We start from the raw sequence: 27504 nt of genomic DNA on the forward strand, positions 1-27504 counted from the left end.
TAAGGAAACCTTTTCTGAATAGGGAATCCACTTGTTCCTTCATTGTGGATTCCCTCCGGACGTGGCTGGAGCTTGTTGGGGAGGAAGAGAGGAGGTTTGTGGAGGCGGGGCTGGGGCAGAATGGGGCGGATCCGAAGGTGGAACTGGGCAGGGCTGGGGTGGAACTGGACGGGGCTCATGGCAGCCATTTTGATGACGACTTTGCACAGGGCAGGAGCATAGGACGATCGATCCTGTCCCGCGTCACTGCTAGACTACCAGGGAAGGTCTGGGGAAGGTCCGGGAGGCGGGGGTGGGTCAGAGCCAGCCCTAAAAATTATCCGCGATTTTTCAATATTCGCGGGCTGGCTCTGCCCCTAATCCCCGCGCATATTGAGGTTCTGCTGTAGTCTTAATGGTATCCCACACTGATAATTTCCTCCTAAGTGGCAATGAACAATGAATATGCCATTGCTTGATAACATCATTTACACATGCTGGGTTCATATTATCTTCTCTCTTTAGCAGCTCCTGATTGGTGTAGCCTGACTTTAGTAATAAATAGGGGCGGTCGGAGCAGACCACGAGTGATTTTCTGTGCCCGCCGGCGCCCCAGCTGCCCTGCCTTCTGACAGGCAAAAAAACATATTCATGGTTTTTTGAAATTCGTGGGTGTTCCTGGAACGGAACCCCCGTGAATTTTTTTTTGGGTGGGGCGTACCGTATACCCCATAGATGCCTCATTTAGGATCTACTACTATTACCACCGCTACTTATCACTTATATAGCGCTGAAAGGCGTAAGCAGTGCTGTACATTTTGTCATTTATAGACGGTCCCTGTTCAGAAGAGCTTACAATCTAGCTTGGACAGACAGACGTGACATATAGGGCTGGGGATGCAGAACCCAAGGTGAGAGGAGTTAGCAGTCAAAAGCACTCTCAAAGAGGTGGGCTCACATGTATAGACGGTCCCTGCTCAGAAGAGCTTACAATCTAGCTTGGACAGACAGACATGGCATATAGGGTTGGGGATGCAGAACTCAAGGTGAGAGGAGTTAGCAGTCAAAAGCACTCTCAAAGAGGTGGGCTCACATGTATAGATAGTCCCTGCTCAGAAGAGCTTACAATCTATCTTGGACAGATTGATGTGACATATAGGGCTGGGGATGCAGAACCCAAGGTGAAAGGAGTTAGCAGTCAAAAGCACTCTCAAAGAGGTGGGCTCACATGTATAGACGGTCCCTACTCGGAAGAGCTTACAATCTAGCTTGGACAGATTGACGTGACATATAGGGCTGGGGATGCAGAACCCAAGGTGAGAGGAGTTAGCAGTCAAAAGCACTCTCAAAGAGGTGGGCTCACATGTATAGATAGTCCCTGCACAGAAGAGCTTACAATCTAGCTTGGATAGACAGATGTGACATATAGGGTTGGGGATGCAGAACCCAAGGTGAGAGGAGTTAGGAGTCGAAAGCATTCTCAAAGGGGTGGGCTCACATGTATAGATAGTCCCTTCTCAGAAGAGCTTACAATCTAGCTTGGCCAGATTGATGTGACATATAGGGCTGGGAATGCAGAACCCAAGGTGAGAGGAGTTAGCAGTCAAAAGCACTCTCAAAGAGGTGGGCTCACATGTATAGACGGTCCCTGCTCAGAAGAGCTTACAATCTAGCTTGGATAGACAGACATGGCATATAGGGTTTGGGGATGTAGAACCCAAGGTGAGAGGAGTTAGGAGTCGAAAGCACTCTCGAAGAGGTGGGCTTTTAACTGGGCTTTGAACACTGCCAGAGACGGAGCCCGCCGTAGGGATTCGGTCAGCTTGTTCCAAGTATACTGCGCAGCAAGGCAGAAAGGACGGAGTCTGTTCTCACCTACTATGGATTTGCCCCGGTCTTCTTGTCCATAAGTCAGTCTAGTCAGTCTAGTCCATAAGTGGGTCAATAATGATTTCATACCTAATATCTTGGAACTAACCATTCTTTTGTGTTGTACAGACTGTGGTTAGATCATTCAGGAAGTTTTGCTATCATGGAACTGAGATCAGATTGATGGTGGTGATAGTTGAGAGGTTATATAATGTATATTTGAAGAAGCCATAATATGATACTGTGTCCATTCCAGACAGTTAATATTCTGCAAGGTTTGTCATGATTTTTTTGCCATCTACAATTAGCGTTTTAAACATTACTGATAGACAGTGGATTGTAATTTTCTTTAATGGAACTGAGGATACTTTGGGTTTAATTACTCATCATTGTAAGGCCATGCTCATAATGGGTCACACCTCAAGTTCTGTAAATAAGTTCCTGTCCCAGAGGGCTTACAGAGCCTCATCATGTTCCCGATAAAGTAACATTCAAGGGCATGGTTAACAACGTGGGCCATCCTTACTTTTGACAAGCGAGTGAGTGACTTGGAACAATGATATTCCCATACGTTTTGGGGAAGAAGATTTCGGGACACTGGTTGCTTAAGGAGGAGGTTTTTCTGCCAGCGAGGGTTCTCCCTGCGCTATGACCCACCTGCATAAAAACTGTTTACAACGGGTCGGAGCCTGAGGCTTTTCCTCTTCTTAGCAGCAGGTTAAGTGACTTAATATGCCACAGTGAATTGAGAAATACAGAAGTAAAAATAAAACCATAAAAAAAAGATATACTGTATTAATGAAAAAAAAGATATATGAGATGTTTTCACAAGTGGCATTTACAGAAGCTCGTCGTGAACAGGATCAAAACTCAGTAATAATAAGTAATTAACGATTTTCTTTTGGTTGGGTATTTTTTTGGATTGTAGGGCGTATTGTTTGTACCCTTCAGTCTGCAATTTCTTTTTGGTTCACATGGGACATTTTATTTTATCTCAGGTCCTATTTTATGAAATGCCAAGCTGATTTTTGCTAAACGCAAATTTGATCACCTCTCCCCACTACTTACCAATCTTCACTGGCTCCCAGTACTTTCCAGAATTCATTTCAAATGCTCCTGCCTGGCTTTCAAGATCATTCATGGCATCCTTCCGCCCCTAATCCCTCTATCCTTCCTCGCCCTGACGCCTGCTACCACCAGATCCACCCACAGACATAAGCTATCCTTCCCCTCTCTACATGGCATCCTCCACGCAGGCAAACTGGGAAGATCCCTCCTCTCCAAAATCACGGGCCTTTGGAACGATCTCACTATCCCGCTGCGGAACCTGGGCTCCCTCCAACTATTCCGAAAACAACTGAAAACCTGGCTTTTCTCTAACATATAACATTTCTTCTCCTGTTTACATCCCCTCTATTCATATGCTCTTGTAAATCTTTCTCCTCTCTCTTCCTATATTTTTAAGCTTTGTAAACCGTGTCGAGCTCCGCTTCCATGGAGATGATGTGGTATATAAACTTAAGGCTTAGTTTAGTTTAGTTTAGAGACAGTTACTAACAACTGGGATTAATAGTAAAATAACACGTCTTAATGGAAGTCTAAATTGATAACACCCCTCCCTCACCTCACTCAGTCAACTATATCCCACTTCAATAATGCAGAAAACTGAAGGCAGATAAAGACCAAATGAGCTATCCAGTCTGCCCAACTATGCTGTATGCCAGGGCTAGGAAATTCCGGTCCTCGAGAGCCAGAGCCAGGTCAGGTTTTCAGGATATCCACAATGAACATGTACGGGATGGATTTGCCTGCACTGCCTCCTTGAGATGCAAATCTGTCTCGTGCATATTTATTGTGGATATCCTGAAAACCGCACCTGCCCGTGGCTCTCGAGGACCGGAATTGCCTACCCCTGCTGTATGCTATCCCTTCCTCTCCCCTAGAGATCCTATAGACCCGTCCCAAGCTTTCTTAAATTCAGTTACAGTTTTTGTCTCTCCCACCTTCAGTGAGAAGCTGTTCTATGAATTCACCACCCTTCCTGTGAAGAAGTATTTCATCAGGATTCCTCTGAATCTGTCCTCTTTCACCTTCATCTTATGACCCGTCATTCCAGAGCTTCCTTTCAATTGAAAGAAACTTACTTCCTGTGATATTTCCCCTCTCCCACCTTTCTTCCAAAGTATACAGATTGGTAAAAGGTATGGAAAACCTTTCATACGCTGACAGGTTAGAAAAGCTGGGGCTATTCTCCCTGGAAAAGCGGAGACTCAGAGGAGACATGATAGAGACTTTCAAGATCATGAAGGGCATAGAGAAGGTGGAACCACAAGAACGAGGGGACACTCGGAGAAATTGAAAGGGGACAGGTTTAGAACCAATGCTAGGAAATTCTTTTTCACTCAGAGGGTGGTGGACACCTGGAATGTGCTTCCAGAGGATGTGATAGGACAGAGTACAATACGGGGTTTCAAAGAAGGATTGGACAAATTCCTGAAAGATACGAGGATTGAGAGATACAGATAGAGGTAGAGATAGGTTATGAAAGGGGAGTGAAGAGTTTAGACAAGAATCACCTTACAGGTCATGGACCTGATGGGCCGCCACGGGAGCGGACTGTTGGGCGCGATGGACCTTTTGGTCTGACCCATCGGAGGCAACTTCTTATGTTCTTAGATCTTTAAGTCTGTCCCCATAGGCCTTATGACGAAGACCACAAGACCATTTTAGTAGCCTTCCTTTTTATATTTTTTTGAAGGTCTCCAGAATTGTACACAATATTCTAAATGAGGCCTCACCAGAGTCTTATAACTCCTTTTCCTACTGGCCATTCCTCTCCCTATGTACCCTAGCATCCTTCTAGCTTTCATCGTTGCCTTTTCAACCTGTTTGGCCACTTTAAGATCATCACATACAATCGCACCCAAGTCCTGCTCCTCCTTCGTGCACAAAACTTCTTCGCCTCCTACACTGGACTGTTCCATTGGGGTTTTGAAGCCTAAATGCATGACCCTGCATTTCTTAGCATTACATCTTAGCTGCCAAATTCCATTCTTCAAGCTTTGCCAGGTCCTTTTTCATGTTAATCATATCATCTGCAAAGAGGAAAACTTTGCAGAAAGCCTTTCAGCAATATCACTTACAAAAATATTAAAAAGAATGTGCACAATTTTTGGCTTCTTTTATTTAAAATCCATGGACTCAGGTTTTAACTGGATTTTTTTTTTTTTTTAACTTTTATTACAATCTTTTTTTCCAATTATGATCCTCAGGAACTGAATGAACTGCAGGGCGTTTACCGTATCAGCACCGCTACCATGGCTTTGTAAAAGGGTCTCTTACTATAATGTAAATTGTAAACCCTAAGTCCCACACATATGAATTCAGCTCTGTTCCTATGGATTGCATTCTAAAAGTGATCCATATACCCAAGGCAATCTGCTGCCTGAGGTGAGGCGGGATGATCCCCCCCCCCCCCCCGAGCTTCAAGAATGGCAGTGGGACAAGGGCTGCCCCAACTATTAGGCTTTCCGCTTTCACCCTTCTCCCCCACCAATCAGCATTTTTCCCATTCCCTGCCCCTCCCCACACACACATCTACCTTCAATTTGTTGTAAAAGTTGCCAGGCGTCAGTAGCGATTCATAGAGCTACCCTGCTGCCGGTCTTGGCGTCTTATCTCCACTGTGGTCCATCCTCTCTGACAACTTCCTGTTTCTGCTGAGGCGGGCCACAATGGAGAGAAGACGCTGGGACTGACAGCAGGGTAACTGTGAATTGCTACCACCATCTGGCAACTTTTATGACACACTGAAGGTAGATGTGGGGGGAGGGGGTGTGTGGAATGGGAAAAATGCCTATTGGTGGTAGTGGCGTAGCGAGAGTGAGAGGTGTCCAGGGTGGAGGCGCTCCTCCACCACCCTCTTCTCCGCCCCCTCCTGCCACGCGTGCGCGCCAGTTCCCCCGTACCTCTTCAAAGTTCACAGTGTGAGCAGCAACCCCATCCTGCTGCTCATGCCAGAATCAGCTCATCCTCTGATGTCACTTCCTCGGCGCGGGTCCAGGAAGTGACATCATAGCAACAGCCAACGCTGGCATGAGCAGCAGGTTGGGGTTCCTGCTCGTGCCGCAAACATTAAAGACGTAGAAGGGAAGAGGTGCACATGCTTGGTAGAGGTGGAGAGGGGGGTGGAGAGGAGGATGGGTGCCATTGCCCCCACCAAGATGGCACCCAGGCAGACCTCCCCTCCCCCTCACTACACCATTGTTTGGGGTGGGGGAGAAGGGTGAAAGCATTAGATGCTGGGAAGGCGACCAGCAGGTAGGCCAGCCGGCAGCAAGGTGCTGCTCTCTCAACAGTGCCACTGCCTCAGTTGACCTCATTATAGGCCGCCCCTCCATATATCAGATCATTCCATCTCTAAATGATGCTCATTATGGTTCTTTTCATGCTGTTACCTCTGATTCAGGACAGTTTATCTAATCTAATATACAACTTATTAATCGCACTATACCAAAAAAGTTCACGGCGATTTGCATCCAAAGAGGCTGTAAAATCTACGGGATATTGCAAAAGCAATCAAGAATTAAAATATCATCATACCATGAGTATTACGACATATCATTTAAAAAAAACTTTTCACATTATTTTGAAACCTTAAGTAATTGATATTCGTCCTAATGTAAACAGGAAGATTATTCCAAATTGTAATGGCAGCGTAAGCAAGAGAGGAGTCGAGCTGTCGTTTATACCAAACTCATCTAATCTGTGGAAAATGTAGTAATAAAGTACCACATAATCTGGTGGAAGAATAATGTAAATGAGAAAAGAGCAAAATCAGATTATCTGAAGTCAGACTGTAATATACGATGAACTACGCAAGCTGATTTCCAAGTTTCCAAGTTTATTATGGATTTGATTAATCAATCGCTTATTCAAAATTCTAAGCGATGTACAAAATATTAAAATATAGAATTACAATAATCAAAGGGAAACGGACTATTTAAATATGATGGACGAGACAAAACATATGATACAAAAGGAAAGGAATGGGAGAGCACATTACAGGGGTTCAAGGAAGGTTTGGATAGGTTCTTAAAGGATAAGGGGATTGAGGGGTACAGATAGAAGTAGAGGTAGGTTATAGAAATGGTCAGGAACCACTTCACAGGTCATGGACCTGATGGGCCGCCGCGGGAGCGGACCACTGGGCGCGATGGACCTCTGGTCTGACCCAGTGGAGGCAACTTCTTATGTTCTTATGTTCTTAAAAGAAATACAAGTTCAAAATAGTAAAGAAAACGAGAAGAGGAAAAAACAATAGGAAAGGGGAAGGCAGTCAGCTTCAAAGAGTTTGAGAACCAGGGCTCAGTTGAAGCACCTGGTCTAATTTTCTGGTTTATGCACCTAATCTAACCCTATCTTGTAACTTCCTGGAAATGTCCAGCAATCTTCAATTGTAATCCGCTTAGAACTGCAAGGTACAGGCGGAATAGAAGTCTGTAATGTAATGTAATGTAATCTAGTTTTTTTTAGTTGTCAAATGCATCTTTAAAAAGAAAGCATTTTAACTTGCTCTTAAATCTATCTAAATTATGTTCTTCACGTACTTGAATTGGGAGTAAATTCCATATTTGGGGTGCAGTGACGGAGAAAATAGATTGCCGCCCGTGTATTTATGGTTTTAAGAGAGGGAACAATCAAGAGATGTTGGTCAGTAGATCTAAGTAATCTAGAAGAGGTCTAAGGAATCAATAATCTCACCTGGAGCAACCGCAAATTTTTTTGATCTGTTGTGATGTTAAGTTTAAATATAAAGAATTACAGTAATCGAGTTGAGGTAACGCCAACATCTGAACCACACAAAAATCAGGAATTATTCCCAGGTAATTAAGCAAATGCTTCCAGTCCACTCCCTCTAGCTAGACATGCGCTGAAATAATGTTACGAGATGTAATCGTGTTGGCTCCAGACCCCTTTGTGACCAATATGGCATTTATGTCTCTCAGAAACCATAAATCTGTCAGGCTCAAACTATTGCTCACAAAGGGATTCTTCCACTGCCGTTTCCCATCGCTCTCTCATTTACATAGACAGCGAAGAGCCTCATGGCATGAGCTGGCGGTGTGGGTGTGCGAAGGCTTTATTCGCCATAGTTCTGTCAGGCACCCAATACCACATCCTTTTGATCAGCCCTGCAAGTAATACAGAAATTACGTCAGTTTGCCATCATCACACTCTTCTAAAACTTGATCTTTTTATGGGTTGCAATCATTTTGCACTTTTGAATTTAACTTTTCCTGTTCCTTCTGAGCGCCACCAGACACCCTTTCATGACACTGCTTTCCCACTTTTTTTCCCCCCCCCAGTGGTGCTGCTTCCGTCTCAATGACCAGACTAGTGGATTATTCTGTGCAGATAACATGGACCACTGAAGAGAAGGGACAAGGTACAGAAATTCCCTGATTTACTCAGATTCTTCTCTGGCTGCAGAGTTATGGATGGATCCTGGTCTCAGAGAACAGTGGTTTCCGAAGCTGTTTGCAAGAATCCAGTGATGGATCAGAGAAGATATGAAAGCGAATGCAAAGTAGGCTTTGGGGCAGGACAGCCTCAGATGAGGCACAAAAATGAGAAAAAGTTGTTAAAAATTGTGATTTGGGGTTGGCTTGATATGTCAGGGGAGGGGGAGAGAGGAAACAAGCTGGATTAAGGTAAAAGTGTGATCTTCTCTAGATCCTTGCTGCATCCTGAGGGGAAAAATATTAAATATTTACACCATAAAGAAAATATATAACTGTGTGGGAGCCGTATACCATATTTATATCAGTTTTATAGACAAGAGTAATAGTCACATTAAACATATTCACCCACTAACAGAACCAAAAATGTCTTACCTTAAGCACCTTAAATCTATCTAGAGGTTTTCATTTAAGATAGGATAAAGCAATGACGTGTTTGGGGTCAGTACGTTGCAAATTCTAATTCACGTTATCATTTTAGAGGAGTACGAGAAGGGTGCTGAAAAGTTCTCAGCCCAACCTACCGACTTCCTCATTTCCGAGCGTGATTTTGCCACTGCAGCTGAAAAGAGCGTTGGCTCGTTTCGTTAGGTGCCAACTGGCAGACACAAAATTCTGTGTTTTCTGACGTTGTTTCGGATCATTGATTTGAACCATATCCACGTCCTCCTCTTCTCGGTTGGGCTGAGAACTTTTCAACACCCCCCCCCCCCTCGGGGTAGTAGAGTACTAAAGATCGATTCTTTCATTAGACTGTTGACAAGCAAAACTTGCATTTCCTACTGAAAGGCTGTCAAGAGCACCAACTCCTGAGCTTTCTGTGCCGTACGGATTTCCCAGAAGTCTCATTCCATAGACGATTGGGCTAAACCATTTCACCCTACTCTGAACTGTGTTCAGTCCACCTCGTGCTTGTTCTTTGGCAGAAGCTCATTGAGCTTTGCTGGAAAATGTTTGAAGCTTCTTTGGGAAATAATTCTTGCAGCTTGTGTGCAGCGCTTCCATCTGTGGACCTAACCAACCGTCCAGCCAAGAACTCAGTATGGCTTTCTTGTTTTTAGAGCACAGACGATGGCTTTGTTCCTCTTTTCTGGTTTTGCATTATAGAAGAGTGAGAACAAAACTAGACCCTGAGTAACCAGCCGTTTCTGAGGGATGACTGAAACAAACTCCCCGAATGAAAGGCACTAACATTGCAAGAGTCATACAAATAGTAGTGTAATGCATATTACACCCCCCGCCCCCCTTTTTATAAAACAGCGGAAGCGTTCTTTAGTGCAGGCTGGCGTGCTGAATGCTCTGCGCTGCTCCTGACGCACATAGAAACTATATGCCCCTCTTTTACGAAAATGCAATAGCAGTTTCTAGTGCGGGGAGCCGCGCTGAATGGCCCGTGCTGCTCTCGATGCTCATTGAGTTCCTATGAGCGTCGGGAGCAGCGCGGGCCATTCGGCGCAGCTCCCCGCACTAGAAACTGCTATCGCAGTTTCGTAAAAGGAGGTCTATGAGCGTCAGGAGCAGCGCGGGCCATTCAGCGCAGCTCCCCGCACTAGAAACTGCTATCGCAGTTTCGTAAAAGGAGGCCTATGAGCGTCAGGAGCAGCGGGGGCCATTCAGCGCAGCTCCCCGCACTAGAAACTGCTATCGCAGTTTCGTAAAAGGAGGTCTATGAGCGTCAGGAGCAGCGCGGGCCATTCAGCGCAGCTCCCCGCACTAGAAACTGCTATCGCAGTTTCGTAAAAGGAGGCCTGTGAGCGTCAGGAGCAGCGCGGGCCATTCAGCGCAGCTCCCCGCACTAGAAACTGCTATCGCAGTTTCGTAAAAGGAGGTCTATGAGCGTCGGGAGCAGCGCGGGCCATTCGGCGCAGCTCCCCGCACTAGAAACTGCTATCGCAGTTTCGTAAAAGGAGGTCTATGAGCGTCAGGAGCAGCGCGGGCCATTCAGCGCAGCTCCCCGCACTAGAAACTGCTATCGCAGTTTCGTAAAAGGAGGCCTATGAGCGTCAGGAGCAGCGGGGGCCATTCAGCGCAGCTCCCCGCACTAGAAACTGCTATCGCAGTTTCGTAAAAGGAGGTCTATGAGCGTCAGGAGCAGCGCGGGCCATTCAGCGCAGCTCCCCGCACTAGAAACTGCTATCGCAGTTTCGTAAAAGGAGGCCTGTGAGCGTCAGGAGCAGCGCGGGCCATTCAGCGCAGCTCCCCGCACTAGAAACTGCTATCGCAGTTTCGTAAAAGGAGGTCTATGAGCGTCGGGAGCAGCGCGGGCCATTCGGCGCAGCTCCCCGCACTAGAAACTGCTATCGCAGTTTCGTAAAAGGAGGTCTATGAGCGTCAGGAGCAGCGCGGGCCATTCAGCGCAGCTCCCCGCACTAGAAACTGCTATCGCAGTTTCGTAAAAGGAGGCCTGTGAGCGTCAGGAGCAGCGCGGGCCATTCAGCGCAGCTCCCCGCACTAGAAACTGCTATCGCAGTTTCGTAAAAGGAGGCCTATGAGCGTCAGGAGCAGCGGGGGCCATTCAGCGCAGCTCCCCGCACTAGAAACTGCTATCGCAGTTTCGTAAAAGGAGGTCTATGAGCGTCAGGAGCAGCGCGGGCCATTCAGCGCAGCTCCCCGCACTAGAAACTGCTATCGCAGTTTCGTAAAAGGAGGCCTGTGAGCGTCAGGAGCAGCGCGGGCCATTCAGCGCAGCTCCCCGCACTAGAAACTGCTATCGCAGTTTCGTAAAAGGAGGCCTATGAGCGTCAGGAGCAGCGCGGGCCATTCAGCGCAGCTCCCCGCACTAGAAACTGCTATCGCAGTTTCGTAAAAGGAGGCCTGTGAGCGTCAGGAGCAGCGCGGGCCATTCAGCGCAGCTCCCCGCACTAGAAACTGCTATCGCAGTTTCGTAAAAGGAGGCCTATGAGCGTCAGGAGCAGCGGGGGCCATTCAGCGCAGCTCCCCGCACTAGAAACTGCTATCGCAGTTTCGTAAAAGGAGGTCTATGAGCGTCAGGAGCAGCGCGGGCCATTCAGCGCAGCTCCCCGCACTAGAAACTGCTATCGCAGTTTCGTAAAAGGAGGCCTGTGAGCGTCAGGAGCAGCGCGGGCCATTCAGCGCAGCTCCCCGCACTAGAAACTGCTATCGCAGTTTCGTAAAAGGAGGTCTATGAGCGTCAGGAGCAGCGCGGGCCATTCAGCGCAGCTCCCCGCACTAGAAACTGCTATCGCAGTTTCGTAAAAGGAGGCCTGTGAGCGTCAGGAGCAGCGCGGGCCATTCAGCGCAGCTCCCCGCACTAGAAACTGCTATCGCAGTTTCGTAAAAGGAGGCCTATGAGCGTCGGGAGCAGCGCGGGCCATTCAGCGCAGCTCCCCACACTAGAAACTGCTATCGCAGTTTCGTAAAAGGAGGCCTATGAGCGTCAGGAGCAGCGGGGGCCATTCAGCGCAGCTCCTCGCACTAGAAACTGCTATCGCAGTTTCGTAAAAGGAGGTCTATGAGTATCAGGAGCAGCGCAGAGCACTCAGCGTGCTGGCCTGCACTAAAAACCATTTCTGCAGTTTTGTAAAAGGGGGGTGTTAATTAATAATAGCTTTTCATTGAGTTCAACATTCTATATATAACCCAGGCCTGTTTATTAGTCAATGAGAAATACAGTATGGTGTTAGATCATCCATAGTAAATTGAAATTAATTTATTCCGGTTGAGCAGTGACTGGATTTTTACCATTCCAATTAACGTATGCTAACAGACTTCTACATTCCCTCTTCCTTTAATAATATTAAAGATTGAACTAGGCCAGTTACTGGGCAGACTTGAACGGTCTGTGTCTGTGTATGGCCGTTTGGAGGAGGATGGGCTGGGGAGGGCTTCAATGGCTGGGAGGGTGTAGATGGGCTGGAGTAAGTCTTAACAGAGATTTCGGCAGTTGGAACCCAAGCACAGTACCGGGTAAAGCTTTGGATTCTCGCCCAGAAATAGCTAAGAAGAAAAAAAAAAAAAAAAAATTTTAAATTGAATCAGGTTGGGCAGACTGGATGGACCATTCGGGTCTTTATCTGCCGTCATCTACTATGTTACTATGTTACTTCTAGCAATCATGAAATGTCTACACTCTTATTGGGCTGACATTTGGTCTGTTATGTGTTCCATTTTTGGCCTACAAAATGATTTCTCTATCACTGTAGTACAGCTGTCTCAAACACGCCCCCCAGGGACTACTTTGCGGCCCACAATCTGTCCTTTCCACTTCACAAGTTTTCCAATTGTGGAGAGGACAATCGCGTACAGACTGTGACTGTGGCTCGCCTAAAGCAGGGGTTCCCAATCTGCTTCCCTTCCCTTCTCACTGCCCTCCCTCAAGCCACCGCAATCAGGGAACAAGCCAGCGCCAAGGTCTTAGCTCTCCCTGCTTATCTTCCCCAGCTCGGAGCCGACCAATTCTCGCCACCCGACATCAATTCTAATGTCGGGGAGGAAGTTCCGGCCCAGCCAATCACTGTCAAAGGACAAGAAGGCCCTGGAAACATAGTTAAAAGCACAGAAAAACAAAGTCACCAGCCAACAAAGATAGGGAAAATGATTTTATTTTCAATATAGTGATTGAAATGTGTCAGTTTTGAGAAAGGAAAGATATTAAACTTTAAATGTGAGGGCTCCAAAAAAAATAGGGTACTTGGAGGGCCGCAGAAAAAATAGTTAATGACAATTTTGCATGAGGTAAAACTCTTTATAGTTTATAAATCTTTCCTTTAATAGTTAAAGGAAAGATTTATAAACTATAAAGAGTTTTACCTCATGCAAAATTGTCATTAACTATTTTTTCTGAGGCCCTCCAAGTACCTACAAATCCAAAATGTGGCCCCACTAAGGGTTTGAGTTTGAGACGACTGCTGTAGTAATACTTAAATCAGAGGCTCCTTCTATTACGATCCCTGACTCTCAACATCTTCTTAATACAAGTGGTGCCTCACACAACGAACTTAATTGGTTCCAGGAGCAAGTTTGTTATGCGAAAAGTTCGTTATGTGAAACGCGTTTTCCCATAAAAATACATGTTAAAAAAAATAATTCGTTCTGTAGCATAAAATATGCTAAGATGACATAAAAAAAGATAAATTTTTGGTTATTATTTTTATTTAGATACATCTAAAAACATAATTGTTTTTTAAAACAACACACATTTTTTAAATTTAAAGACAGACTAAGTAGAGTCTAATTTTACAGTGAGAGAGGGCAGAGTCTCAGCGGCAAAAACTGGGACTTAACTGTTCATTTTTTTTTTCTTGGCTTATTTTTGGTTGGCCTGGTGGTTTTCATGTTCTGTGGTGTTAGTTTTTTCTCTTTTTCGGTGCAGTAACATGGCAGCAGAGGTGGTTAAAAGTTGTTTCCGGTGTGGGAAGCGGCAAACACCATCGGGGTTATGCGCTGCAGGGTATGTGGACGCTTCGGGGGGAAGATGTAGTCATGGCGCCGGTTGAGTTGGCATTTTCCCGCCCGAATGATGTGCATTCAGTTTCGCTGGCTCTCTCAGTGGATGCAGCCGCATCGGCGGTGCAGGACCCACAGCTGCTTGATACCGTGCTTCTTTCCCTGCCGACATCACTTTCTCTTCTCGGCGGGGTGTCGGCTGTAGCGCCAGGGCTTGTTTCACAGGGAGCCAGGCGGAGAGAGGGCAGTTAAGCGCGGTGCCTGCGCGGAAGGATGCAGCTCGGGCGACTTCGTTGTGTGAAACGAAGTTCGTTGTGGGAAGCAAGACATGAAGTTCGTTGTGCGCAGCGTTCGCTGTGCGAGGCGTTCGTTATGCGAGGCACCACTGTAATTGCATTGAGACTGCTACTTTCTAACTGGAAATCTTTTGACTCACTTAGGGCTCCTTTTAGCGCTAGCATTTTTAGCGCACGCAGGAAATTACCCTGCGCTACGCTTCTAGAACGAATGCCGGCTCAATGCTGGTGTTAAGGTCTAGCGCGCGCCATTCCACGCATGAAAGCCCTAACGCGGCTTAATAAAAGGAGCCCTAAATGTTCACTCGGGGTGGTAATCGGTGCTTTTACAACTTAAACACTGGTTTCTAAGTTTTTGCCTCTGTCTAATAAAACAGCTCGGAAATGGGCCGCTGTTGAAACCTACCTAAACGCTACAGCAGGGGCTGCCCATGTCCGGTCCTCGAGATCTACCGGCAGGCCAGGTTTTCAGGATATCCACAATGAACATGCATGAGAGAGATTTGCATACCAAGAAGGCAGTGCAGGCAAATCTTTCTCATGCATATTCATTGTGGATATCCTGAAAACCTGGCCTGCCAGTAGATCTCGAGGACCGGACTTGGACAGCCCTATTTCTTTTTAGCCATATTAACCACTACATACCTTTCATGCACACTCTCTTCTCTTTTTCCTTTCTCTATTTGGCCTCTGAGGGACTCCCACTTCTTTCTCCTCCCCCCCCCTCTGTTTTCTCATGTATTTCATACCTTTCTTTTACTCCTCTCTTTTCTTTTTCTCTCTCCCCCCCCTCCATTTTCCCTCATGGTTTATTCTGAGCACTTTTTTATGGAGTGGCTTGGAGAGTTTATTTCTTGTACTTTTGGTGTTGTTCCTTTGAATTATTGCTTCTCCATCCAAATTGTTATATCGGATTATTCTATTTTTCTTTGTATTTTGACAAAATTTTCAATAAAGTTTCATGTTAAAAAAAAAAGAAAACACTGCCTTCAGAACTGGTGCCAGTCGTGTTTGTAAGGTACAATTAAAACAGCAATTCAGTGCCTGAAGCAGGCTAGGTTGTATCGATTTCTTAATTTCAAGGAGTAACATAAGAACATAAGAAGTTGCCTCCGCTGAGGCAGACCAGAGGTCCATCTCGCCCAGTGGTCCGCTCCTGCGGCGGCACATCAAGCCCATTGCCTGAGTAGTGGTCCCTGACTAACTCTATAACCTATCTCTACTCCTATCCCTATACATACCTCTACTCCTATCCCTATACCTACCCCTATACCTATCTATACCCCTCAATCCCTTTGTCTTCTAGGAACCTATCCAAACCTTCTTTGAAGCCCTGTAACATGCTCCTGTCTACCACAGCCTCTGGAAGCGTGTTCCATGTATTCACCACCCTCTGAGTGAAAAAGAACTTCCTAGCGTTTGTTCTAAACCTATCCCCTTTCAAACGCTAGGAAGGTGTTACCATTTTATTATAAATGAACAATACACAAGGTTTTAGAACACAACTTCAAAAGCTGCACTTGTCGACAGAGGAAGAGATCTCAGACTGCCTGCACTGATGCACGTCAATCAAACCTCTCTTTTTCTAAATTGTAACTCATACTTTTTTTGTTGCATGGAAACAATATGGGAAATATGGGAAATTGCTTGATTTTTCACGGCTGCAGCAATTATTTGGCATTTTAAAACCTCAACAATATAGGGGGTTGCAGCTGAAGCAGGCCATCCAGAGTGGGTTCCCTGAATAGAAAAACGTAAAATATTATTACAGATCTAGTAGGACATCAGGCTGCCCAGTGAAACATAGAAACATAGAAACATAGAAATAGACGGCAGATAAGGGCCAAGGCCCATCCAGTCTGCCCACCCTAATGTCCCTCCCCTACCATTGCCCTGTGAATAGATCCCTCCTCTTCCTTTGCCCTGTGAATAGATCCCACGTGACGATCCCATCTGGCCTTAAAATCAGGCACGCTGCTGGCTTCGATCACATGTAGTGGAAGACTATTCCAGCGATCAATCACCCTTTCTGTGAAAAAGAATTTCCTGGTGTCAGCTCGTAGTTTCCCTCCCCTAATTTTCCACGGATGCCCTCTTGTTGTCGTGGGACCCTTGAAGAGGAAGATATCTTCCTCCGTCTCTATGCGGCCCGAGAGATACTTGAACGTCTCGATCATGTCCCCCCTCTCTCTGCGCTCCTCGAGTGAGTATAGCTGCAATTTGTTTAACCGTTCCTCGTATGGGAGATCCTTGAGTCCTGAGACCATCCGAGTGGCCATTCTCTGAACCGACTCCAGTCTCAGCACATCCTTGCGATAATGCGGTCTCCAGAATTGCACACAGTATTCCAGGTGGGGCCTCACCATGGATCTATACAATGGCATAATGACTTCCGGCTTTCGGCTGACGAAGCCTCTGCGTATGCAACCTATGACTTGTCTTGCTTTGGATGAAGCTTGCTCCACTTGATTGGCAGCCTTCATGTCCTCAAATTAATTTCTCAATTCTTGAAAAAAAAACCCAAAAAAATAGTCTTAGAGACATTTGGAGCATCGAGATAAAACAGTACATTTCTGTATCTCAATGACCACGAATTTGGACTTGGAGGTTGAAATGTACAGCGTCAGCATCTATGAGACAAACATGGTTATTTTTATTAAATAGGATTTTTTTGGACCCCAGTTCGATTACAAAAAATATATAATTCTAAGTCTAATAGATGCTGGCATTGTCATATTAATATAGGGACTCTTGATTATGTTATTTTTTTGTCCACTGATACTTAATTTTTGGAGGTCAGTTTGGGGACAGATGAATATTATTCTTGAATCATCTATTCCTTTATCTTATGAAACTATAATTTGTGGTACGTTGTTATAGGTAAAGCCTGTTTTGGATAAATAAAAGAGCCGTCTTATATTGATCATGACAGGAATAGCCATCCAAATGATCACAAGGAACAGGAAATGTTATGACAGACTTTACATATTCTGGTGGGCAAATGTGTGTAATACATATAAATATGAAAGAATGAATGCAGAATGTTTGGGTTTTAGTAATGCATTTAATAAAGTATGGAGCCCGTTGACTGCATTTGTTAGCATACGATAATAGAGACATATCTTTTATTTTTTAGATTTCCTGACACATCCAGGGTGGGGGGAGGGGAAAGTATTTGGAAGAGTTTAAAAATATTTAAATATAATATTATAATAAATAATATGATTTAATATATTAATGATTGGGAGGAGGGGAGAAATGGATGTTTTCTTTAATAATGTGTGTAATATGGTGTATTTTATGCAATCTGTTAAAGTTATATTAATTGTAATACACTGTCAAAGCTTGAAAATTAATAAAGAATTAAAAAAAAAAGAAAACTATATGATAACTCACACCACATTTAATATGTGAACACAAAGTGAAAAAAAAAACGCACTTATCTTTTTAAGGCTGGTAGTGCTTTCACGATAGAAAGCAGAATAGTGCGCTTTATATTACCACGCACACTAGATCTTAATGCCAGCATTGAGCTGGCGTTAGTTTTAGCTGCGTAGCGCGCGGTAATATCCTGCGGTGCGCTAAAAACGCTAGTGCACCTCAGTAAAAGGAGCCTTTGGTTTAACAGCTTAATTAGCTCACAGCTGTATTAGCCCAACGGGGACCCGTTTCACTGGACAGTGGCTTCTTCAGGGGTCTTTAAACGTGCGGACAGTTAACTTTTCATTTAAAAAAAAAAAAAAAATGGCGCTGACCATTTTTTTTGTCACTTCCTCTGTCTACAAGTGCAGCTTTTGAAGTTGCGTTCTAAAACCTTGTGTAATGTTGGGCGTTCGAAATTTGTGAGGTTTTCATCCATTATTTGTGATTTAGTCTTACACCACATTTTATTATAAAGACACCTTTTAGCTCCCTGGGTGAACTGGCAATAAGTAAGATGCACACAAAGTGGCATGTCCGTTTTCACTACAACTTTCGCAGACGGTCGATGTAGTTTGGGAAATCAAATGTATTGCATCCAATGGTGCCATAGCTCTGTGGGTGCAAAGGATACTCGGTCACCCCCAGTGCTGAGCAAAAGTGTTCCCTGAATCTAGGGAGAGATCATTTGCATTCAGTTTAGCAACACCCCCCTCCCCCTCCCCCAATCATTTTGCACGCTTTCTTTTTAACTCTTGTTGCTGACATGCATATTTCTGAGAACGTCATTTTTAATCGTAGCAGCATAATAGATGATGGCAGATGAAGATCTAAACTAGAGGTCTGCACGGGAACGGGGATTGCGGGAATCCCGTGGGTCCCACAGGGGTTCCGCGGGAATCCCCCATAACCCCAGGGACTCCCACGGGGACCCCCCTCTGGTCCACGGGACTCCCACGGGGACCCCCGTCTAGCCAACGGGACTCCCACAGGGATGGAAGGCTTTGGAAGCAGGGTTCATCTATATAATATAATGGACACGTCAGCCTTAGTAAAAGAGGGGGTTTATAAGTTAATTACCTGAACAGAAAACAAAAAAAGGGTTCCACCAAAGAGATTCCACAAGGAAAACAGCAGCGCAAACACAAAAGAAACTGTGGAATTGATGATCCTGTCAGAAGTAATTGCTGCTTTTTATGGGGACGGGCGGGGATGGAGGTAATTCCTTGCGGGGATGGGTGGGGACGGAGAGGATCCTGACGGGGACGGTTGGGGACGGAGAGGATCCTGATGGGGACGGGCGGGGATGGAGGTAATTCCTTGCGGGAACGGGTGGTGACGGAAAGGATCCTGACGGGGAGGGGTGGGGACGGAGAGGATCCTGGCGGGGAGGGGTGGTGACGGAGAGGATTCTGGCGGGGACAGGCGGGGATGGGTGGGATTTCTGTTCCCGCGCAACTCTCTAATCTAAACACACGTAATCCCATCTAGCCTGCCTAGTAAGGTAGTCTGGGTTTTAACTGGCGGTCTATGCCTTCATTCAAGGGCAGGTCCACACACACACATGCACACCATGCAAAACAACAGCCCAAAATATTAAGTTCACTGATGATTTGAAGTGAAGCTCCCAACATTTGGTTTCTATCCTTTTGACATTTAAAGAGCCTCCAAGTTTATCACATACATTTTTGAATTCCATTACCATTCTCGTAAAACATTTCCTAATGTTCATTCCCGCAGCTTCATATCATGTGTGGCTGAAACTATGTGCACTGTAAAAGGTGCATTCACTTAACAAGACAGAGAGAGGGGCAGTATTTTACTCGGGCGCTACCTGGGTAAATCCCTTTGAGAACAGTCTTCCCACTGTCTGGGCTAGTTTGATCAGTTGCATAGATTAATGTTTTCTTTTTTCTGGTCCATTTTTGCAGCTTGGCCTTTGAGATCAGCATGAAGAACGCACCAGCACCGAAGGCAGTTTTGGTATATTTTCTAGTTTATGGCGTAGTTCAAAACAGTAAGTTCCCAGATACAGAGAACTTGTAGAAGAAATGTTATTACAATAAAACCTTGGTTTGTGAGCATAATTCGTTCCAGAAGCATGCTTATAATCCAAAGCACTCGTATATCAAAGCAAATTTCCCCAGAGGAAATAATGGAAACTCAGACGATCCATTCCTCAACCCAAAAACTTTAATACAAAATACTGTACGTACTTGTATTGCAAGACCTCGCTCATTTAGAACAGTCACTACACTCCTGCAGCGTCAGAGAGAGAAGAACTAGAAAATGACACGGTGATAAAATTCATCATCGTCCCCGTCCCCGCGGATAACCGCAGGAAATAATCCCATGTCATTTTCTAGAGTCTATTTCAACCTCGGTCCTTCTACACCAGCATTCTTCAAAGCAAAGCTGGGCCCATTCATACTCTGATTCTTATGTGAGCCAAGGATAATGAAGCCATTGTGACATCACTGATGTGATTGGCTCTTAGGCACTGGTGGAATGAGGCATTATGACATCACAATATCTGCTCTGGATACCAGAGACTGTCATTCTGTAGTGTCTGTTTCAACCTCAGTCCTTCTACACCAGCATTCTTCAAAGCAAAGCTTGAGGGTCAGTGGTTGTGGCCATTCATACTCTGATTCTTCCCTCTCTCCTTAAAGAATGACACGAAGATGGTTTCCCGCGGTTATCCACGGGGACGGGAACGGTGATGAATTTTGTCACCGTGTCATTCTCTAAGAAGAACCATTGGCTCAGTTGTGATGTGTGTATACTGTATGTACTTGTATTGCAAGATGTTGCTTGAATGTGTAGATCACTGCTTTACACATTCGAGTGGGTGCTTATCGAATTTCTCCAGGACATAAACACAGAAAAGTAAGCATTAGGGCAATTTTTATGTCAGAGTGCTAAGAAAGAATGCACATGGGTGTAAGGGTTGCATCTGTTTTACAAAGACAACAAAGTCAACTGCGTGTCTCTAGATTAGATTCCCAATCACCGCAAATGCTTATCAAGTATCCTAGAAGAACCTTGGCAGAACCATTACTGGTATGAAAGTCAATCTGCTGACAAGTTTGCTTTCTCCATGAAATACATGGTAAGGAGTTTGCCAGCACTTTGTGCAGCCCTGGCTGCCCTGAGTAGGCCCACTCTCACCATTAGAAGCTAAGCAAAGTCAAGCCTGGCTAGTACCTAGATGAGAGACCACCTGAGAATCCAATGTTTTTGATCAGGGGTGCCCAATACATCGATCGCGATCGACCGGTAGATCGCTAAGGCCCGACACAGGGAAGCAGGGAGAGCTTGGGGCGGCGGTGGCTTTGGGACCTGTTCCTCGATGGCGGTGGCAGCTTGGGGGCTTGTTCCCCGATAGTGGCGGCAGTGGCTTGGGGGAGGGCAGGGAGAAAGAAAGAAAGGGGGCAGGCAGGGAGACAGAAGGAAAGAAGGGAAACAGAAAGAAAGAAAGGGGGCATGAAGAGAGAAAAAAAGAAAGGGAGGCAGGGAGAAAGAAAGGGCAGGGGAGAGAGGAAGAAAAAGTTGGAGGGGGGGGAATGAGGTCTGGAGGAGAGGAAGCATATAGGCTGAAAGCATAAAGGCTGAAAGAAGGGAAGAAAGATTGGATGCACAGTCAGAAGAAGAAAGTGCAACCAGAGACTCATGAAATCACCATTCAACAAAGGTAGGAAAAATGATTTTAATTTCAATTTAGTGATCAAAATGTGTCCGTTTTGAGAATTTATATCTGCTGTCTATATTTTGCACTATGGCTCCCTTTTACTAAACTGCAATAGCGGTTTTTAGCACAGGGAGCCTGAGTGTTGAGAGTAGCGCGGGGCATTCAGCGCAGCTCCCTGCGCTAAAAACTGCTATCGTGGTTTAGTAAAAAGGGAGGGGGGTATATTTGTCTATTTTTGTATGGCTGTTACTGAGGTGACAGTGCATAGTGTCATCTGCCTTGACCTCTTTGAATAAAACCCGGAATAGGAATGATAATTAACATTTTGTCTGCGTATAGTGTGCTTTGTGTTTTTTAAAAATTTTATTGTTGGTAGATCATTTTGACTTGGTCATTTTAAAAGTAGCTCGCAAGCCCAAAAAGTGTGGGCACCCCTGGTTTTGATGCTTCTTTTATTATTCAGTTAATCCTTTAAGATTCAATATCCACATTTGTCATGGAGGACCCGACGCAACCTTTTGCAAATGTGGGATAACATAAACGTCTTGACAAACCAGACTGACACTGAGTTTGCTTCTGCAGTGCTCAGGTTTTGTGCCTCTTCAGCGTTTTTCAGTCTGGTTTGTCAAGACATTTATGCTATCCCACATTTGCAAAAAGTTGCGTATTCATTTTCTCGGATCCCTGAGGAAGGCGTGTTATGCCGAAACACGGCCCGTGTTAGATCCTCCATGACAAATGTGGATATTGTATTTTAAAGGATTAACTGAATAATAAAAGAAGGGTCACGGACTTTGGATTTCCACAGTTTCGTTTGTTTGGGTTATCCTTTTCTCCTGTGGAAATTTGGGTCTTCTCTTCTTGTCGAGACCACCTGGGCATACCAGGTGCTGTAGGTCTGAGGGGCTCTATGTTGGGCAGTTGTACACTGTGCAGGAGAAGGCAATGGCCAACCACTCCTGTCCTCACAGAGTGGATTCTTCACAGTTAATGCATCTTATGCGGGACTCATCAGTTTGTAACGGCTGCCTTTTTCTTGCAGCTAAATGTTGTGAAGACCTCACTTGTTTTATAGACTACATCGAAACGTTGACATGTACGTATAAAATTGGCCACCGTGGAACAAATGGGATGTTGTACAATCTTACTACAACCTGGTAGGTGGCTATAAACTTTTGCTCATCATGACAGGGGTTGCCATACAGCAAATTATGAAAAATTGGGATCAGCTGAATTATAATTTTTGGTAGAATTTGTTATGCCAAATCTTTAAAATGGAACGGGTAATAGCCATACAGCAGGAGTATTTTAAGAAATTTAGGGATGTTTGGGAGCCATTAACAAAATATTGTACAGAATGAATATTATTTTTTTCCCTTTATTCATACATGTTCGGGGGGGGGAAGGGATAGTTGATGTGAGTTAAACTTTTTTTTTTTTAAATTCTTTATTCATTTTCAATATTTTCAATAAGTGCAATACAAATTAAATACATTTTATATTTAAGACATCACTTAATATTCTTTCACAAAACAAATCAATCTATATCCCTCCCCCCACCTTATCCCATAACTATTATAATATACATTTCATATCCATAAGAGATAATAAGCACCAATAAATAATCCAATACATTAATTTTACAAGAATTCAGAGAATCATTTAAAAATAAATCCACCCTCCCTCCCTCCCCCTCGAAGTGCACATAATATATCAATAAAAATCAAATCTACAATAGATCAACAAAAGACGTCAATGGACCCCATATTAGCTTGAAAATTTTTATATTCCCTAACGATTCTGCAATCATTTTTTCATATCTGTATTTCAAGCATAAATTTTCCCACCAGAATATAAAGTTAAGATGGTCCCAATTTTTCCAGTTACGCATGATCAACTGTACAGCAGTACCTGTCATAATTAGGAACAGTCGACCTTTACATTTATCTAACGGATCCCTGATATGCAACACAGTTCCACAAATAACTACTCCATAAGATAAAGGGATTTTAGATTCTATGATATTAATATGTCCCCAAATCAACTTCCAAAAAATCAGTATCCTAGGACAATGAAATAGTAAATGATCCAATGTACCTATATCTAGATGACAGTGCCAACATCTGTTAGACTTAGAGTTAGAGTTATCCAACTTATTTAATCCAACTTTGATGGTATATTAAGTGATGTTAAAGCATAAAATGATTGTATCTTATGTTACATTTGTTGAAAGTTTTAAAAATGAATAAAGACTTAAAATTAAAAAAAATTGATTGCAAAATCTATATTGAAAGGATGTGGAGGGGTCACAGAACAACAATTTCAGTTGCAGGTCCACGATTGTCATTTGAGACTACGTAGTGAGCTAAAATCATACTTACTTGGATGAGCTTTTTTCTAGAGCAAAATGTTGTGAAATGTTCCTTTTTGACTGAAATGCCTTTGTGGGGTTTTATATTTGAAATTTTTCAAAGAGGGAATGATGTAGTGGGGGTTACTTGTTGCGGTTTCTTTTACTAAGGCGTGCTAACCGATTTAGCGCACGCTAAATGCTAAGGCACCCATTATATTGCATGAGCGCCTTAGCATTTAGTGCGGGTTAATCTTTACTGCGCACCACAGCGGTTAGCATGCCTTAGTGAAAGGACCCCTATGTTGGACCAGCAGCAGCAGTTAATCCTCCTGCTGACTCAGCTCATCTCTCAGCGGGCAACACTCCCCCCAATGTCCCCCTTTTAGAGAAAGTCACGCACAACAGCATGGCGCGTTCCAGCGGCATGCCATGCACCCAAGTAACGGAGGAACAAGCAGAAAACCAGCCTTCAGCCACGCCCTGAGTTACCACCCACAAAAATAAATAAATAAATAATTATAATACCCCCCCCCCCAATAAAAACAAAAAACACCAAACAGTTTCCTCCTGCAACTCACAGTCCTTCTTACCACCAGTACCCAAGACAGATTACTACAATGCCTGGACTAATCCAGGCAGGCGGTGGCGATTCCAGTCCACAAGAACCTCCTGGACTGCGGATACAAAATCTGGCAGACTCCCTCCTCAGGACAACCAACCTAGCCTCAGCGCTCAAGAGAAACAGGGCAGCACGATCCCCCCCAAATGTCCTGCCAGGGAAGGACCTGAAAAACCCTGGATTCCACGGGAAAAAAGACCTTCGAGGGCGCAATGCTGAGCGCACGAATTGCTGCGCTCCAGTTCCAGATGCTGCTTTATCAGGAGGCCATAGAGAGAAAATAAATAAATAAAATAGAACAAGGACTCCAGCTCGCCACCAAGCCCTCTTCCCTCCTCCATGATTTAGAAGAATGCAGCAAGCACTTCTTCAAGACAGCCTTTGAATTCTTTGAAACATCCAGCCACACTGGGGGAACAGCCATTCCTGCCCAACGCTTAGCCTAGCTTTGTGCCCGGGTGCTCCTTGAGGAGATTCTCTAGAAAATGCACCATGTACAGAGGTTAACCTGTTCAAGGACAAGGTTGCGGAGACAGTCAATGGCACCAAAGATGACTGCACCACCCTCAAAACCCTCGCCTCCAACGGCTTAGAACGCTGGGCACACCCAAGAAGACACCAGAGGAACCAACCTCGCATGTCTCTCACTGCCCCCATGTGATACCCCAGAACACCACACTGGCAGCAGTCCGTGCCTCAGCGCTCGCAACATCAATATAACTGCTATGCAAACAAGCACCGCCCGAGGGACAGGGGCAATCAAGGGCAGCCCTCTCCCCAAAACAAAAACAGAATCTGTGACCACCCTCCGGCCCAGCAGGGGCCAGGGGAGGCAGGGTCAGATTGTCTGCGAAGGCTTGGCCCAGGATCACCACCGACCAGTGGGTCCTCAGCATCCTCAAGCAGGGATACCAAATTTGTCTCCACTCCCGCCCCCCGAGTTGGCGGGTCACCCTTCATCTGACGACTCAGTTTTTCCTGCAGAAAGGAGAGGACCTGCTTCGGGCAGAATCAATAGAGGCGGTGCCAACCAGAGGAGATCACCAAGGGGTTTTTACTCCAGGAACTTCCTCGTCCCCATGGACAAGGATAAACGCTCAATCCTGGATCTCTGCAAGCTCAACAGGTGCATACACAAGGAACGATTCCAGATGCATTCTTGGGGCACAGTCTTGCCCCTGATACAGCCCAACGACTAGCTAGCCTCTCTGGACCTACAGGACCCATGTGCCTACTGTTCCCGCTAAGCTGCGCTGGCGTGCGCTGGCGCACAAAATATTAGGTCGCAGCGCACAAGTTTCTCGTCACAGCGCAGGACCGGCAAGATTGACTCATTTGAACTTCTGCAAGATCAGCATCGGAAGCGTGCGCTGGGCCGGAGAGATCTTGGGGAGCCTCCGACAGTGGCTTTCTCCCCTCTCTGCAGCTCTCCTTTACTTCCCAGCGCAGCGATTCACGAAGGCAGCCTCGGGGCTTTTGCTGAGTCGCGGCTGCCTCTGATGATGCAACTTCCTCTTTCCTCAGAGGCGGCGCGACACAACAAAGGACCCGAGGCTGCCTTCGTGAATCGCTGCGCTGGGAAGTAAGAAGAGCTGCTGGGAGGGGAGAAAACCACTATCAGTCTGGGAAGCTGCTGGGCAGGGGAAAAAAGGGACAGCTGCTACTGGAAAGGGAGAAGGAGAGATGCTTCTGGGAGGGGAGGAGGGAAAGGAATCTGGGAAGCTGCTGGGCCAGGAAAAAAAAGGGACAGCTGCTACTGGAGAGGGAGAAGAAGGAGAGATGCTTCTGGGAGGGGAGGAGGGAAAGGAATCTGGGAAGCTGCTGGGCAAGGAAAAAAAGGGACAGCTGCTACTGGATAAGGAGAAGAAGGAGAGATGCTTCTGGGAGGGGAGGAGGGAAAGGAATCTGGGAAGCTGCTGGGCTAGGAAAAAAAGGGACAGCTGCTACTGGAGAGGGAGAAGGAGACGGAGAGATGCTTCTGGGAGGGGAGGAGGGAAAGGAATCTGGGAAGCTGCTGGGCAAGGAAAAAAAAGGGACAGCTGCTACTGGAGAGGGAGACGGAGAGATGCTGCTGGGAGGGGAGGAAGGGAAGAGAGTTACTGCTGGACAGGAGGCTGGGAGAAAGAAAGAAAGGGGGCAGGCAGGGAAACAGAAGGAAAGAAGAGAAACAGAAAAAAAGAAAGAAAGGTCAGGGAGAGAGGAAGAAAAAGTTGGGGGAGGGAATGAGGTGTGGAGGAGAGAAAGCATACAGGCTGATAGAAGGGAAGAAAGATTGGATGCACAGTCAGAAGAAGAAAGTGCAACCAGAAATCACCAGACAAGGTAGGAAAAATGATTTTATTTTAAATTTAGCAAAGTGGAGGCAGTATTACCACAGTTTTCAAAGGAATTTGCCCAAATAACTTAATAGTTAACTGGGTAAATTCCCAGAGATGAAAACTTCCCTTCACTTACTATGCACAGTTCTGAATTTATATCTGCTGTCTATATTTTACAATATGGTCCCTTTTACTAAACCGCAATAGTGGTTTTTAGCGCAGGGAGCCTATGAGCGTCAAGAGCAGTGCTGGGCATTCAGCGCAGCTCCCTGCGCTAAAAACTGCTATTGTGGTTTAATAAAAAGGATGGAGGGTATATTTGTCTATTTTTGTATGCTATAAAAACCAAATACAGAGAGAGACTGAGAGCTGTTGACGAAGAGCTACGTGTGTGTCTTTCTTCCATTCCAGCCAGAATATCAGCTTTGTGTTCAGCCAAACAGGCCCAGGTTTCGCACTGAATAAAGTATTTTATAATTTTTATAATTTTTATTTCATAATAAAGTAATTATAAAATACTTTCTTTGTGTTTATTTGATTCCTATTCAAGAGAATTACTTTATATATAGTCAATATAGGCAGAGAGTTAAATTTTTTAACATTTTCTAATGGTGGTGTGCCTCGTGATTTTTTTCATGAAACAAGTGTGCCTTTGCCCAAAAAAGGTTGAAAAACACTGGTCTAGAAATTGAAAGCATCAAACGTATTGTCTTCTGGACTGTTTTTAATTTACAGTTTACACATATGGATGTAACAGACATAACTACATTTGTTGTAAAACATTTATTAAGATATCATTTCATCCCTACAATTTCTGTGTTCTTAAAAATATTATTTAACGTTATTTAATTTAGCGTGTAGGCCTAAAATTCCTTTGAATACCTCGTCCTCATGTATCAGCAACTTTGACAACATATTTATTTGGCTCATAACTTGCTGGCGCCCGATATTTTTAGCTCACAGTGAAAAAAGTTTGCTCACAACACCCGCCCGCTTAGAGGGAACACTGGGGCCCCTACCCATCCAGCCCAC

General features: G+C 45.1%; 1 protein-coding gene across 12 annotated transcripts in view; it reads left to right on the forward strand.

Annotated features, from left to right (window-relative positions):
- The window catches only part of IL21R (interleukin 21 receptor), a 90969-nt gene that overhangs the window by 40071 nt on the left and 23394 nt on the right, over positions 1–27504 (forward strand). For 6 of the 12 annotated variants that reach the window (XM_033915023.1, XM_033915027.1, XM_033915024.1 and 3 more), the window contains 3 exons: positions 8217–8296; positions 19423–19508; positions 22225–22339. In XM_033915023.1, the coding sequence (XP_033770914.1) occupies positions 19442–19508; positions 22225–22339 (182 nt within the window). In that variant the 5' untranslated portion in view covers positions 8217–8296; positions 19423–19441. Of the gene's footprint in view, positions 1–8216; positions 8297–8344; positions 8450–19422; positions 19509–22224; positions 22340–27504 lie in introns of those variants that run through there. The other 6 variants (XM_033915031.1, XM_033915020.1, XM_033915029.1 and 3 more) reach the window with 3 other exon arrangements.

The sequence above is a fragment of the Geotrypetes seraphini genome, chromosome 11 (assembly GCF_902459505.1).
Source record: "Geotrypetes seraphini chromosome 11, aGeoSer1.1, whole genome shotgun sequence".
Classification (NCBI taxonomy): Eukaryota; Metazoa; Chordata; class Amphibia; order Gymnophiona; family Dermophiidae; genus Geotrypetes; species Geotrypetes seraphini.